The 15,547-nt window shown below is 42.9% G+C and overlaps 1 protein-coding gene across 4 annotated transcripts in view; it reads right to left on the bottom strand.

The window, feature by feature from the left end:
- ARHGEF6 (Rac/Cdc42 guanine nucleotide exchange factor 6) overlaps nucleotides 1-15,547 on the bottom strand; it is a 57,008-nt gene that overhangs the window by 30,486 nt on the left and 10,975 nt on the right. For all 4 annotated transcript variants that reach the window (XM_030574914.1, XM_030574912.1, XM_030574910.1 and 1 more), the window contains exons 3-7: nucleotides 13,613-13,697; nucleotides 7,446-7,573; nucleotides 6,868-7,069; nucleotides 2,375-2,445; nucleotides 800-894 (exon numbers count right to left, since the gene is read on the bottom strand). In XM_030574914.1, the coding sequence (XP_030430774.1) occupies nucleotides 800-894; nucleotides 2,375-2,445; nucleotides 6,868-7,069; nucleotides 7,446-7,573; nucleotides 13,613-13,697 (581 nt within the window). The remainder of the gene's footprint in view (nucleotides 1-799; nucleotides 895-2,374; nucleotides 2,446-6,867; nucleotides 7,070-7,445; nucleotides 7,574-13,612; nucleotides 13,698-15,547) is intronic.

Raw genomic sequence — 15,547 nt, 5'->3', positions numbered from 1 at the left:
TTTATGCTACTACCTAGGACAAAGGACTATAAAGCCAATGCAGTAAGCATAAGAGACAGGTTACTGAAACTGGAAAAATTTATGCACAGTGAGACTATTGATGTGTAGGCAACCGAGAGATATCTATATGCCAGTGCTTGGAAAAATGAAAGACAAAGGTTTGATAAAATCCTAAATTTGTGATTGGATGTAGATGGAATCTGAAATTTTCACATAAGCTTTTCTCATGATAGTGATGGAAAACATTTTGGTCTATGTCTTATTTCTGCACCTAGATCCTGACAATGACCCCCTGTTGTCCATACATCACTTTGGCTATCCATAACTACAGGATGATGTGTAGAGAACAAGAAAACACTTCAAGCAGATCAATGTACAGAGAGCGGGGCAATGCTTACTAGTTAGCAAGTTCAGAATAAACTAACCATAGTTAATGCAATTCCCAGATCATAGCCTGGTCTAAATAATGTCCACTGAAGAAATGACTAGGAGGTCCCACCTGAAGTTGAGCAGCCAAAATAAGGCACATTGGAGGAGAATACACATGAGATAACAATTCCATGTATGAGCCTGTAGTGATCATATCTATCAGAATCGCATATTTAATAATCCATCGCACAATCAGATGTCTATGCAAAAATGCAGGAAAAGAAAGAGTCAGAAGCTATCACAAACTTTGTTTTCCTGATGATTCTGAGGTTTTGCATGAGTACCTTTAAAGAGCAGAACTGGTCCCTAAATATTCAAAACTGAAAAGGCTTTGAAGTGTTGTGTCATCACAGACTGACTTGGGTCTTACTTGTCATAGGATTGGAGAGGTCTCAAGTAAGTTCCCAGAAGTGACTGTAGTTCCTTAGCATAGTCACGTTCTGTTTCCAGAATACTTTGCAGTACCTACAGTGAGAGACAGAACAAAGAGCAGATCTCAGCACTAATGACTAGGTGCATGACTACATCAGCTTCCAACAACAGAGCAACCTGGAAACATATTTTAAATCCACCTCTGACTTTAAAACACATGCTAATGCAAGACAGAAACTGTGCAAAACAGGAATGAGGTTTCAAATTACAGATTTGATCTCAGAAGGTGCAGAGTGTCCCAGGAAAGCAATAAAAATAAGCCTTAGAAGCTGCTCCTTCTTGACTTCTCTTTTCTGCTATCCAGGGCCGGCTCCAGGCACCAGCACAGCAAGCAGGTGCTTGGGGCGGCCAACGGAAAGGGGCAGCACGGCCGGCTCTTCGGTGGCAAGTCCCTCAGTCCCTTTCGGAGGGAAGGACCTGCCGCCAAATTGCCACTGAAGAATGAAGCAGCAGCACTGCGGCAGTAGAGCTGCCGCTGAAGTGCCGATCGCAGCTTTTTTTTTTTTTTTTGCTGCTTGGGGTGGCAAAAACACTGGAGCCGGCCCTGATGCTATTGGAACATAATGTAAATGCACAGGCAGATTAGGTATTTGCTCCCACAAAAGGCCATTTGCATGCATAAGTGGCTATTTGGCTATGCCAACACTGACTGGGGAAGCATGCAGGCACAGTAACTACACACAAATCACATGCCACTGGACTAGTGCTAGATGAAAACAGTGCAACTGCAAGAGTAGACAGGACTATGCCCAGTTCAACACAGTTTCAGCCCGGACCACGGTTCAGTCATCACTTGCTGGTTGGTTCACGCCTCGCCTGCCTACCTTGGCAGTTAATCTCTGGTGCAGCAAGACCCACTGCAATCACCCTTTGTTATAGTGAAACAGCAGCTTTCTTACTGTAGATCAAGCTCTAAGACAGATGAGGCTGTTCCTAGTCGAGGTTTTCAGCACCTGGGCATGGGCTGTTTAAGTTGGTTTGTACAAAATATATTTTGCCACACTGACAAATGCATTTAACCTCCGCCAGTCTGTATGTCCAAATGCAGACGTTTTAACTCTCTCTTATGCCATGGGGCAATGCTTATAATTTGCCTTGCTCCATCACAAACCCGATTACTTTCTGACTTATATGAAGGTACATAATTTACATCAGAAATAATAAAATGGAACAAAGGCAAATTATGTTTTTTTAAATACCAATCTCGCAACTTACTAAACTTCCATCCTCGCTCTTCTGTCTGGGCTCTCTGTTTTCAGTCTCTCTCTCTCACATACTGTAGCATCTTATACGTGTAGTTCATCATCTCAATAGCCAAGCAGATATCTTGAACCAGTGAAGTCTCAATAGTTAAATTTAAACACAGACTCCCAGATCCTCAACTGGCATAAATTAAATTAGCTCCAAGGACTTCAGTGAAGCTGCAACAATTTATATCAGCTGAGGATCTGGTCCAGAGGATAAAAATAATACTCTGCTTATTAAAACACATGATCAATGCTTTAAAACTTACCACTGTATAATAATTCTTTGTAAGTTGAGGGCTTTCCTGTCCTTTTAATGCTTTGGGAGAGAGTGGTTTATCTGAACAAAAAAAAACAGCAAAAAACCCTGTAAATTATAAAGCAGAACTGCTATCATCCTATCAGGAAAATCCACATCTGTATCTTGTCCAGCAGACTGCAAAAAGTCACATAGTCACAGAAAAAAGAGAAGCCCAATTGCAGGGATTTTTAAATGAAACCTGAAGCAAAGGGAATGCATGCATGAAACTGACAGCTGTGTAAATCTGGACAGAACTGCAACACAGCCATTCTATGATATTTACAAGTTTTTTTTCTAAAATAACTGGCAACCGTGCAACAGCTGGGGGGTTTGCAGCAGGGGTTTTGCTTCAGCCAATCCGCAGAATTCAGATTTCATACTCCTAACTCCGGGGACTTCTGAGTTTCTGGGTTGCTGTGGGCGATCTCTAATTCATGATTTATTTAAACAAACCTCAATAAGTAGTTGCAAGTTGAGGTTCAACCCTGCGGTCCTTTGAAAGGCAAAATCCTCACTGAAATTAAGGGAGTTTTGAGTGAATAAGGAACAGCCCAAAGCTGAAAGGCTCAAAGTTCAACCTACAGTACATCTTTCTCTTCCATCCATTTGCTAAGATGACTCACAGTAGCCCCTTTTATCCATTTGGTCTGTCCCCTCCCCCCACACCTCCCAGTCACTGTTGCACGGCTCTTTTCCCTAGAAAAAGCTAACTATGCCAACAACGTGCAGGGATAAATTGCTGTGGGTTCACAAGGAAGAGAACAATACCTCTGCCTTAAGCTGTTCTTAACTTTCAGGGCCTAAAAAACCACATTATGACTGCAATTCATGCTAATTGCCAGGAGGCGTTTCCATTTGGGGCATTGTTTCCTCTGTCTAGAAGAACGGGTTTGATGGTATGCCCTGCTCCTCCACCTGTATAGGTAATCAGCCCACACATGGGCTGCCCACGGGCTCATTTCTGCATTCCTTTGGTGAACCAAGCTCCCCTTGGTGTTAGTGGGAGCTCTGAACATATAGGAAGAGCTTGAGAGTTGCCAGGCAGACTAGACAGTGGTATTTTGTCCTGTGTGCGCTCTTCTTGCAGTCTCCAAAGCACAGTCACACAGACAATAGGGGAGAAGCTGAAGTTGATAAATTGAGCATATTTCAGACTGCAGCTTGTTGTATTTTCTATTTACTGCCCTTGCAGCATTTCCTGTCTCCTCCACAGAGGGTCCCTGTGCATCACTTAAAGCACTTGATGATGCTTTACTCCACACTGGTAGATATTATGGCCCCAAAATATACTGAGGATACACGGTGAGCGCAAATAGCATCATGCAACTGAAGCACTGAAAAAAAGGTAGAACAGCTCTGTTGTGCAGATGCAATCAAACTGCAATGGTAACTGAATCAATGAGAGTTAATGTCTGTGTTCTAACATCTGCTGTCGTGTTATTTAGAGACTTTAATTATAAACCTGCAGCAAATTTATCTACAGCCTCTATTAACTTGGCCTAGGGGGCTTTGGTTCAGGTCCTTTCTGAGCTTTAACTTGCTTTAGGCTCTGAGGGCTCTAGGTAGGAGGACCAGATAGGAAATGTGAAAAAAGGGGCAGGGGGTAATAGGAGCCTATATAAAAAAATGACCCAAAAATCGGGACTGTCCCTATAAAATCGGGACATCTGGTCATCCTAGAGCCTCTAGGGGACAGGGGTGCAGGTGTATCTACTGACTTTTTCCGTCGGGATATCAGAGTCCACCTCTTGGCAGACGTCACAGGTAAAGAACGTAGGCCATTTTAGTGCCTTCCCCTTCTGTGCAGACTGCAACCCTCCATGAAGCCTGGTACAACGAGCAGTGCCTGCGTGACACGAGAGTGTCTGTGCAGGGTCAGCCCTGCAAGACGTTAGCAAACAGTGGGCACAGGCCCTGCCCAGAGCTTCTGGAACTAAGGACGCTGGGGCTGCTGCAACCCGCCCGGCTTGAAGTGGTTTCCATCCTATCAAGGATTTAGTTTGGTCCATTGGCTCTCTATATAAATTGGGCCTGTCCATGCTGGGCCATTGTCAAGCCTGTGCAGAGGGCCAGCACAAGGTTCATCTATCTCCAAAATAGGGAAAAATCCATGGTAACAGCTGGTGCTCACCTCCAAAATACTGGCCACAAAGGGCCTGGTTCACTCCACTAAAGTCAATGGGAAGACTTCAGTTGACTTAATGAGAGTTGGAGCAGGCAGGTGCCTAAATATGGATCGAAGGGCTTAACTTTAACTCCCATCTTTGAAAACTTTCCCCGCTATTTAAAAATCTGCTGAAACCAGATTCCAAAACTCAGCGCACGAGGAGGGAAAGCAGCTCCCTGAAACCACCTCCACCTCCACTCAAACGTCACAAGCCAGTCTGCAGTTACCTGGCGAACAGGTAACTGCTTCCTGCTTGACAGCCCAAACCTGCCCCCTCCTCCATATGCCTGGAGGCCCTTGACAAACACAGCCAATCCCTTCTGCATGCCCAGCTCTGGAAGGGCTCCTAGCATGAGCACATGAACCAGGGCGCTGGGACTGGGGGGTGTCAGGAGGCAGGGTGAGGTTACAGGTTCAGCAGCTACGTGGATTCTCTAGTCCATCTCCACCCCCAGATATGGGGGGAGGGGAAGGGGGCAGGGCCTAGAGCTGGCATACAGGCTACTTATTACGGCTGCTCTTGCCCTGCAGCCTTTGCCCAGTGAATTCCTAGCTCCCTGTGGAGCTACTTGAGTTGGGTGCTAGAGGGAGGATTGGAGGTGAACAGATTTACAGCTCAAAAGGCTGTCATGCTCCTCTTGGGCTCACTGGGAGATTAGCTCCAGTGTGGCCCCTTCCTCTTACTTTATGAAACCTTCATTTTTCTGCTTCACATGACTGACATTTGTTTGCCCCCACGGCTTTCCCTGATAGACTCATTCTTTGAAAAAGCTGCAGCAGCAAGTCTCAGAGTCTTGGTCAACTGACTTGGGCTCACGGGGCTCACACTACTCAGCTAAAACCAGCAGTGCAGATGTTCCCGCTCAGCTGGAGCCTGGCTATGAGACCCAGCCAGGAGGGTGGGTCTCAGAGCCCAAGCAGGAACATCTACACTTCTAGTGTTAGCCCCATTGCACAAGCCCGACTCAGTTGACCCAGGCTCTGAGACCCGCTGCCCCTGGGGGAAGAGGGAGTTGCAGTGGAGACAGACCCTATGACTCCACTGTAAAATCTTGGTGCAGCTGTTACGTTTTCCTTAGACAAAGGGAAATAGCGGAAGGACTGATCTTATGGCCATGTTTATATTACTGGTTGTAATTTGGCATGTATCAAAGCGATGAGTTCTCTGTATCACTACTTGCACCAGTAGTGATATAAACTCATAGATACACGGAGGCAGTGTCGGTTAGTGGACCAGGCACTGAAATGGGAATAAGGAGACCTATTTCCAGCTCTGCCACTGACCTGCTGGGTGACTTTGGGCAAGTCACTTCCTCACTTAGTGCTCAGCCCCTCCCTCCCGCAGTCTATTTACATTGTAAGTTCTTCAGGGCAGGGACTGTCTCTAACTATACCTATGTCCAGCGCCTTGCACAATAATATACTGATCTTGGTTAGGGCTTCTAGACCCTGCTGTAATCAACAATAATAATTGAAAGGTAAAACTTTGTTTTCAAAAATACAACATTCGTCATCACAAAGTGGCTCCAAACGCGTAACAGATCTAACATGGGGAGTCCTATTTAAATGGACTTGAAACCACAAGAGGGCAGTTAACCAGGATGAGTTCTGACGTCATGATTGTTGCATAATTATGAAAAGTTAGATTTCTGAATATTTACAGGAAATTCAAGGCAAAACTGAAAGGAGTTAAGATTTCATCAGACAGGATCTCTTCTCTTATGCTGCCTGCAGCTGAAGATGCACCTAGATAAAGCATACTATGTGAAATCAGCCAGAGCTCCATATAAACAAAGGAATCGTTCCCTATGGCCATGTAGTTATTGCTGCCTTCCACGCTGAAATTGTGAGCGTTCACGATACTGCTCCCAGGAATGGCTACATCAAAAGGAAAATATGCACCAGACACATAGGAAGGTCCTCAACGGAAAGCGAGCTCTGTGCTTAGAAACTGGAGAGACCAACTGGCCCCCACTTAAAATTGAAGGAAAATGCCATGGAGTCAACACAGCATGCTCTTCCTGTTTCTAAAGCCAGGGAAGCTACTCTGCTCCCACTCTGTGCTGTTGGGGCTGTGCAGTTTCAGACGGAGTGCTGGCTTGAGGTGGGTAAAAGCTGCAGAGCAAGGCGTGCAAAGAATGGGGCTGTCTCCTTCTATCCCTGTTCCGGTCACTATTTCTGGTACAGCACTGAGCACGCTAACAGTGCTTAACAAACAACTGCAATTCCTGAAAGGCGTCAGGGGACAAACTGCATTATCCTGTTATTAAATGAGCCACTGAAGATTTGCTTACCGGCAGACTTGATTTCTTTGACATAGTTACTGGGGAACCAGCCTGTTTTTCCATTCAATGTACCTTCCCACCAGCCCCCTTCTTCAACTCTGGTGACATAAATAATGTCTCCTTTATTCACCGAGAGCTCATCTTCATTGGTCTGCTTAAAATTGAATCTGGCTTTTACCACCAACTGATAACTACCATTTTCGACCATCTCCTAAGAAAACAAACATTAAAGAGTGTTAGAAACCAATTCAAGGGGTAACCAAAATTATACTAAGGTCATGAGGATACTATTCTTTGCATTTTTATGCCACCAATAATATCACCCCTTTATCTAAAACTTTCCATCAGAGGATTATAATGTCTCTTACAAGCAATAATTAACCTTCACAATAGCATGAGAGGCAGATAAGTATTAGTCCTTTGACTTGCTCAAGATCATATAGCAATCCAGTTGCAGGGCTGGGAAGAGAACTTAAACTCTGATTCCCAGTCCCTCTGCTCTCGTCACTAGAATGTGTTCCCTCTGTCTATGATAGATCAATGGTTGTCACCGTTAGGCTTGATATTAGATTTTAAATCAAGAGTACCACAGGTTTCGACTGCCTCCTTAACACTCTTGAAGTTATAGATGTTGTCCCGTGTAAATTAGTCTGGGAGCTGCTGGCAGCCGCGCTATGAGATGATAAACGTGAACATGGCCTTTCTGATGGCTGATCTGTTGAAGGAAAAACATAAACTGAAATGTAATCTGTGTTTTACAAAATTGTCTCTATTTCCTCACAATTAAGAGAACAAATAAATGCATGGAACTATAAAGTCTCCAAATATTTAGGGGCTCAGAGCAGACAGCTGAATGCTGCAGTGCTTATTTTGACTGGAGCAATGACATTAACCATGTAAATAAATAGTTTAAGATGTGTTACATTTTAGCATGATAAGAGATTATGATATGTCATCCTCTAATGACTGACGGAAAACAACAGGAAAAATAAATCCCTACAGACAGCTAGTGAAGATTCTTCCTCTGTTCCAACAGACAGAGCTTGCAGTTTTGGAATTTAGTTCTTGGTCTCTATTCTCAATGCCACCTGCATAAGATGTGGGAGATAAGTGGGTGGCTGGTATTTATGGCTTTTTTTCATGACCAATAAGTTTACTTGTTTCTACTCTAGCCACTTAAAATATTTGTCAAGTGATAAAAACCTGTTGGTCACTACAGACCTTAGCTCCATTTAAACCAGAGGCATAAGTATTAGAAACTGCTTAACCCACTATCAATCCCATGAACCATCCGGTCCCCTGCACAACAGAATTTTCACTCATATGCTTTCAAGCAGAGAAATCACATTTTAAGAAATTATCACTCTCATTTACCCTCTGCTACTGTGTCACGTTTCCATGTTATCGGAAAAATAATCAAATCATGTTAGTTTCATATGTTGTCATTTGCAAATGAAAAGGCAGATGTTATCATTTCAAGAAGCTGTAAAGTACAGGGGATTTAAAGGCTTGCTGTAGGTACTCTTATTCCATTTAAATATAACATAAGAACGGCCATACTGGGTAAGACCAAAGGTCCATCTAGCCCAGTATCCTGTCTTCCGACAGTGACCAATGCCAGGTCCCCCAGAGGGAATGAACGGAACTGGTAATCATCAAGTGATCCATCCCCTGTCGCTCATTCCCAGCTTCTGGCAAACAGAGACTAGAGACACCATTTCGGCCAATCCTGGCTAATAGCCATTGATGAACTTATCTTCCATGAATTTATCTAGTTCTTTTTTTAACTCTGTTATAGTCTTGACCTTTACAACATCCTCTGGCAAAGAGTTCCACAGGTTGACTGTGCGTTGTGTGAAGAAATCCTTCCTTTTGTTTTAAACCTGCTGTCTACTAATTTCATTTGATGACCTCTAGTTCTTGTATTATGAGAAGTAAATAGCACTTCCTTATTTACTTTCCCCATACGTGTCACGATTTTATAGACCTCTATCATATCTCCCCTTAGCCGTCTCTTTCCCAAGCTGAATAGTCCCAGTCTTATAAATCTCTCCTTATACGGAAGCCATTCTACACCCCTAATCATTTTTGTTGCCCTTTTCTGAACCTTTTCCAATTTCAATATATCTTTTTTGAGATGGGGCAACCACATCTGCACACAGTATTCAAGATGTGGCCATACCATGAATTTATATAGAGGCGGCAATATAATATTTTTGTCTTATTATCTATCCCTTTCTTAATGATTCCCAGCATTCTGTTTGCTTTTTTGACTGCTGCTGCACATTGAGTGGATGTTTTTAAGAGAACTATCCAGAATGACTCCAAGATCTCTTTCTTGAGTGGTAACAGCTAATTTAAACCATATCATTTTATATGTATAGTTGGGATTATGTTTTCCAATGTGCATTACTTTGCATTTATCAACACTGAATGTCATCTGCCATTTTGTTGCCCCATCACCCAGTTTTGTAGCTCTTTGCAATCTGCCTGGGACTGAACTACCTTGAGTAGTTTTGTATCATCTGCAAATATTGTGACCTCACTGTTTACTCCTTTTTCCAGATCATTTAAGGCTATGTCTACACTGGCAACTGAATGACAAAACTTTTGTCGTTCAGAGGTGTTAAAAAACCACACACTCGAAAGATAAACATTTTGCCAATGAAAAGCGCTGGTGTGAACAGCGCTTTGTCAGCATGAACGCTCTCCTGCTGACAAAGCTACCACCACTCATTGGGCGTGGAAGTTTTTTGTTGGAGGAAGAGCTCTCTCATGGCGACAAACAGCAGCTACACTGCGTGCCACCTTATCTGTGGCAATGTTCATGAATAATTCTACCGCTCCTTCTTGACTGAATTATTTTCCTCACCCCCATGTAATCAAATTGCCTGATGCACACAAAGTGAAATCTAATTCTTAGCTCCTTGAATTGTACTGTTGGTAGCAATAACTAACAGGATGAAAACCCACTTTGCAAAGACAGGGTGTTTTTCTCTAAAATGTACTGACATTTGATCAGACTTGTTTCAGCTGTTTTCAGTGTTCTGAGGGTGGGCAAACTGGCAGGACTGGCATGTGGCCAATTTTAGATGTTTTTCCACATGATTTGTTTTGAAAAGACAGAGTACATAAACCACAAGTCTCTATTCCTCAACCTATCCAAGTCATGAACAACAGTATCAAGAACATTATTTGGTTACTGTAGATTTTAAAGTTTTACCTCCTTGTATTACTAGTTCGGGACGTATGTAAATATCCAGGGACAAATGTAAAACTGACTCTGACAATTTGGCAGCAAAACCTACCATTTATAGTACATCAAATTGACATCCTACTTTACGCCTGCTCCAAAATGGAATGATGCTGCATGTAGCTCACCATATGTTGTCAAAATATGGTTAAACTAGCTGAGTTTTCTGTTCAGAGCTGGATGATACTATTTTAGGCATATCATCACAGCCTGATAGATCATATTATTATAGCCTGATTTTTTCCCCTAAAATGAAAGCCTAACACTTGATATGCAATGCAGAGAACTCCTGCATTCTACCTTTACACACTATTATGGATAACCAGAGTTACCTTGCACGATAGCATCCATGAAGTCACCACGCATGTGGGCTTCACAAATATACACTGGACTGGGTGTGCAAATGCATTGAGGGCGAGCACAATGTCCTCTGCATGAGGAAATGGAGTGTGTGGGGAAGTATGTGCTCAGAGCAGCCACTAAGAGGAACCTCTGTTATCCACAGGACAGTCAGGCAGCACCAGGGCAAGCTTCCCTGCACTGTCCCATTAAGATGACTCAGCTCCCAACTGGAGGGACTCCAGGATACGGAGGCGTTTCACCCCAGTGCTCCACTCAGTCCTGGGCCTCTCTGGTGAGACCACACACCTGGAAGCCAATCTGTGCCATCTGTGGCGGTGGTTTCTGGGACAAGGTCTCCTGTTTCCTGGGAACTGGGCCAAGCCGCCAAATGGTTTGACATTTTAGAACTATAGCTTTTTACCTCTCTCCTTTTCCCAAAGGTTTTCTCCCTCTGAGCAATTAATAATGTCACAGGCATCAAGCTATACTAACTTTTAACAGAAAAGGCACATGTTCAAACTGATGTTTCTCATGAAACTTCCTCTGATCCCATTTTCACCGGCCCCTTTGGTAAAGTAAGAACAGTGACTATTACACAGCAGAGCGATGCTGCAACTTTTACAACGACTGTACGAACAAAGTCTTCTGTTACCATGTTCATGCAGGCTCATGGGGCGACTAGCTTCCAAAGTGGGTGAATGCCGCAATTGTGCTTTGGCACTTCAGCTGCATGAGCACAGACGTGAAGGGAAAGTGAGACAGCTTACCCCCAGCAAGCAGTGCTCATGAAAGCAACAGCACTAAAATTCACAAGACAAAACAGATTTTCACTGTTATGCTGCCTACTGCATTCCAGATAGTTGGTGCCCTCTTCCTCCCCCCCACCTCCCGGTGGATGCATTTCAGATGCTCTACATGTAAATAGTTTGTATATAGTTTCGGACAGAAAGGTGCTATATCAATGTAAAACTACTATTATTACACCATAAACACTGTAAGGATTGGTGCTCTGGAAATACCTGAGACATATACAGCAGACAGACAGAGATTATAATAGTCTTGAACGATCTCCCAAATGTATTAGGCAGAAACCTTCTTTCCTAAAACATCTAGTTTGCTGGCAAATAGTCCTGTTATTTACATTTTCATAATAAATAATAATAATGATGATAGCTAATGCAACAATCCAGAGTATAGCATATATCTCTAGCTCTATAATTACATCACTTGTTATGAAGTTTGCTGACACTACAGAACTTTTTCCAGTTACATTATGTTTGGTAACATTTCTGCTACCATATCAGACTTTCCTCCTTTCCAATTCTGAGATGTAGGACATATGTTGATGCCATATGGGAACTATTTTGCTTGATGTATGTTGTGTACATCCAAAGGCACTAAGGAATTAATGGGTACAGGAGATGGTTTCAACTGACTGAAAACAGGATCTTTTGTTTCTTAAATGTTTATCTGTTCCTGAAGTTCATCCCTTAGCTGAAATAAATCTTCATTTGTGATGGTCATCATAATTTCAGAAGCCAACCAGTCAATATAAGAGAGGATTCTGAGTTCAGGTGGGGAAAAGCACCAGAGCAGATGAAAACTGAAAACAAAAGATCCTGTTTTCATGCAAATTTACCTTGCATACCTTCCAACTGACCTGCATTTTGTACTAGCATCCCATTGGCCCACAAGGATCTTCTAAATTGGCTCCAGGAGGTCTTCTCATTTAATAGGCCCACTGAGAAGATGCACTGAGGATGAATTGCTGATTGTGGGCTTCTCCGACAGCTGACTAACCAGCTAAAGCAGTGGATCAGCTGGAGACCTCGAGGTAAGAAGTTGTATTTTCTTATCTAAGAGGAGCAGCATTCAGAAAAGGGAGACTTCTTTTAAAGGGGCATTGTCAGGTCAGCTCAGGCCCAAAAATTAGGTTTTGTATATATGTGGTTTTACAAAACCTCAGCTCAGCAAAAATGTTTCTATAGCATTTTAATTCCAATGAGAAGGTTTCTTCCTTGTACGTCAGCGTTTCCCTGCAGCATTGCACTCGTGACAGCACAACTAACTAGGCAAGAGTGGGCATATTGTCCCTTCCCACCCTGAGAGAAATGCAAATTGGATTTTAAAATTCTTTCTGTGTGAATAACCTAAGATGCAATTTGCAACATAATAAGGAAATATGAGAGGCTTTAAAGCATGCCATTTGTAACCTGCAGAATTCTCCGAGACCCGATCCTGCCACTGGGCACAGAGGTCTGCTTGTGTAGATCCAGTTGCAAGATTGGGGCTGTAACTACCTTCCTGCCTCCAACCTCTTTTCAGATCTGTGAAATGTAGCTCTCTTACCAAACCTACCCACTAAGGCATCCTGCTCCTCTCCCCCCTATCCCCTCCAGAATAGACAGTGCCAGGAATGTAATTCCTTCCTACGGTCAGTACGGGGTGCAGAGAGTTCTACCTAATAAAGTAAGTTTCCCCACTCGTGGTGTTTAGTGGTTTGCTTTTGAACCTTCTCACTTTATATCTGATTTGACAGAAAATGTGAGAGAACAGCTAAATATGGAGAAGGGACAAACCAGATTTGCTCTGCCTGGATGACCTGCTCCTGCACTGACCAGAGCAGACAGTACTGTCAGTGGCACAGTGCACATAGCGGACATCTGATTCCTGATCAGGGACACACACTTCACAGACCTACACAAGGGAAAGCAAAGGTCATTGACACATTGGACTGAGTGTCTGGCAATTCTGTGTGTTTAGACATTTGACAAATGTCCAATGCAGATGGGTCTACTTTTTTGGTCAAACTTTAAAATGTACCATTTAAAATTCAATGCTTGCATTTGTTGGGGCTAGAGTCTCATTTATCTTAAGGCCCATTTATGCTGATGCACCTGAAGGTCCATCTATACAGCCAGAACCATGTAAAGGGCCATAATGTAAACAAGATTTTAACCTCCAAAATACCTCTGTCAGGTAGCACATTTCAATCTTAAATCACTAGAAATGCAAATGTTAATCCCACTGTACCACATGCTCCAGGTGGGCAGTTCTGTCTGCCAAACCTTTGAAAATAATTAGAAATCATGAGTTACTAAAAATAGCAGATCATACTCAGAGATAGTATTTTCTTTTAAAAGATAAAAGTTTTCATACCTTCAGTAGCTTTGTTTACAGCTGCTAAGGTGCTCAGCACCTTGGAGAAATTTTCTCCGGCATACAGATCGCGTGCATCAAAGAGCTGTAAAAAAGGAACTGTGTCAGTTTAACACAAAACATTTTATAATCCCAGTCTTACTGGCTCCTTCTGGTAAGCAACGACAGTGATTATTAAATGGTCAAAACCCCCTAAGCATCTTTGTGGCATTTCAAATATAGGAAGAGGTTTTGGAGTTGATTTGCTCAGCTTCCTTTTAGCTTAGTGGGGTTAAACTGGCAACAGATGTTGGAAAAAGGTGCATGTACCCATTCAGAGCAGGATGCTATGGACATGAAAGGAAGAACAGTGTGACGTTTGCAAATGAGGGTCAGATCTTGCTCCCCTTGAAATCATTCAGAGTTTTGTCACTTGCTTGGAGGAAAGGAATGATTTCATTGCCATTTTAGTTATCTAAGCTAATGGGACTGAGAGTGTAAATACTTTAACAGCGAAGGGGCCAAACCAGGATGTTCTGCACTTACAACCTGGCATGCAGTACACCTTTACAGTTATCCCAGGCAGCAGGCACTCACTATCCAGTGTATAAGACATTCCATTCAGAAGGATTCATTGCTCCAGTTAGCAGGTGGAAAAATATATGTCAATGGGAAGGGTTTTATTTTCATGCCAGTGACCTGTTGGGTTCAGTGGATCTTCTGGACCTGGCCTATTAGAAACCATCATCACCATAGAGATAAAATTCTGCATTGTAAGTGGCATTCACTGTTACACATCAATCCAGTATAACAGATGAGATGCTTTTGGGGTTTTCAAAGCACTCTAGCTCACTCTTTGATATGGGAGAAATTCACCTTAGTGCAGAGGGTCTGTGCAAATCCTTTCAAACCACTTGAGTGGGGTTGAAGAGGTACAAGAAGCCTTGTGTGGGGACACCACCTGCTCATTCAGAGGTATACTTTGTACTGGGGCTAGAGCTATAGTTCTGCAAAGCCAATGAGCACGGAAGGCCTTAACCACTGTCCAGTTAGATACTATTCACTGACAGATTCTCCCGGTGTGCTAAAAAGTACTTAGTGAAAACAAGCACAAGATCATTCCTTATCTTAAAAAACTCAAAGAGGGGTTACTCTTAAATGGGGCCCTTTTTCATTTCCTGCATATAGTTCCTCGTGCACGTTTACCAAATTCCTAATTAAGTCAGAAGTAAAAAGTGCCTTTGCCCTCCCCCGAATCCCAGTTTCTATATTCTCTCTCCCTAGATGTATGTGCCACACGCATTGCAGAACATCTGAGCAGTAGGCATTTTACAGTAGGTGAGGAAGACAATAACATGCAGTTCTCAGTTTTAAAAATCTATATAATCACTTGGATCCTTGCAATCAGGCATTCTAGCTGAATATCATCTGCAAGAAGAGGTATTAAAGCCACCTCTGATAAAACTCTAATAAGTGGAAGCAGAAGCCTCCCCATTTAGAGTTGTATGAAAGAGTGTGTTAAACTTAGTAGCTCCCTTTTCAAACGACACTACTCCAAACTACCCAGACTTATCCCTTTGATACTTCTATAACTGTAAGATTGAAGGAAGTTTCCACATATATATTGGGGATACTCTAAGCAGATCTTCTAATGAGTGTGCTGAATCTATTCTTGGGTTCGTTTCTGTCAGACTCCAACAGGAATGGGCCATACACAATCCACTGGTGTCCGAAGTAGTTTTTCTGCAGTAGGTGCCACTTAAGCAAGGGTTTCAGCTTTAAATAGCAACATTAGTTCCTCCCTCAAAAGGCAGGCTAGAAGAGATCATGAGTGCAGTGACCCCATGGGCAGTGACTAGTGTATGTGATGTCACATTAGCACGGCTTCATTCTGCCAAGCCGAAGATGAAAGTAAATACTGGGATTGCAATGTTTGCTTATGTTTTCTCTGCTGTG

The sequence above is a fragment of the Gopherus evgoodei genome, chromosome 9 (assembly GCF_007399415.2).
Source record: "Gopherus evgoodei ecotype Sinaloan lineage chromosome 9, rGopEvg1_v1.p, whole genome shotgun sequence".
In the NCBI taxonomy this organism is placed as follows: Eukaryota; Metazoa; Chordata; order Testudines; family Testudinidae; genus Gopherus; species Gopherus evgoodei.
The sequence above is the reverse complement of the archived record's forward strand: the minus strand, read 5'-3'. Positions and strand labels throughout refer to the sequence as shown.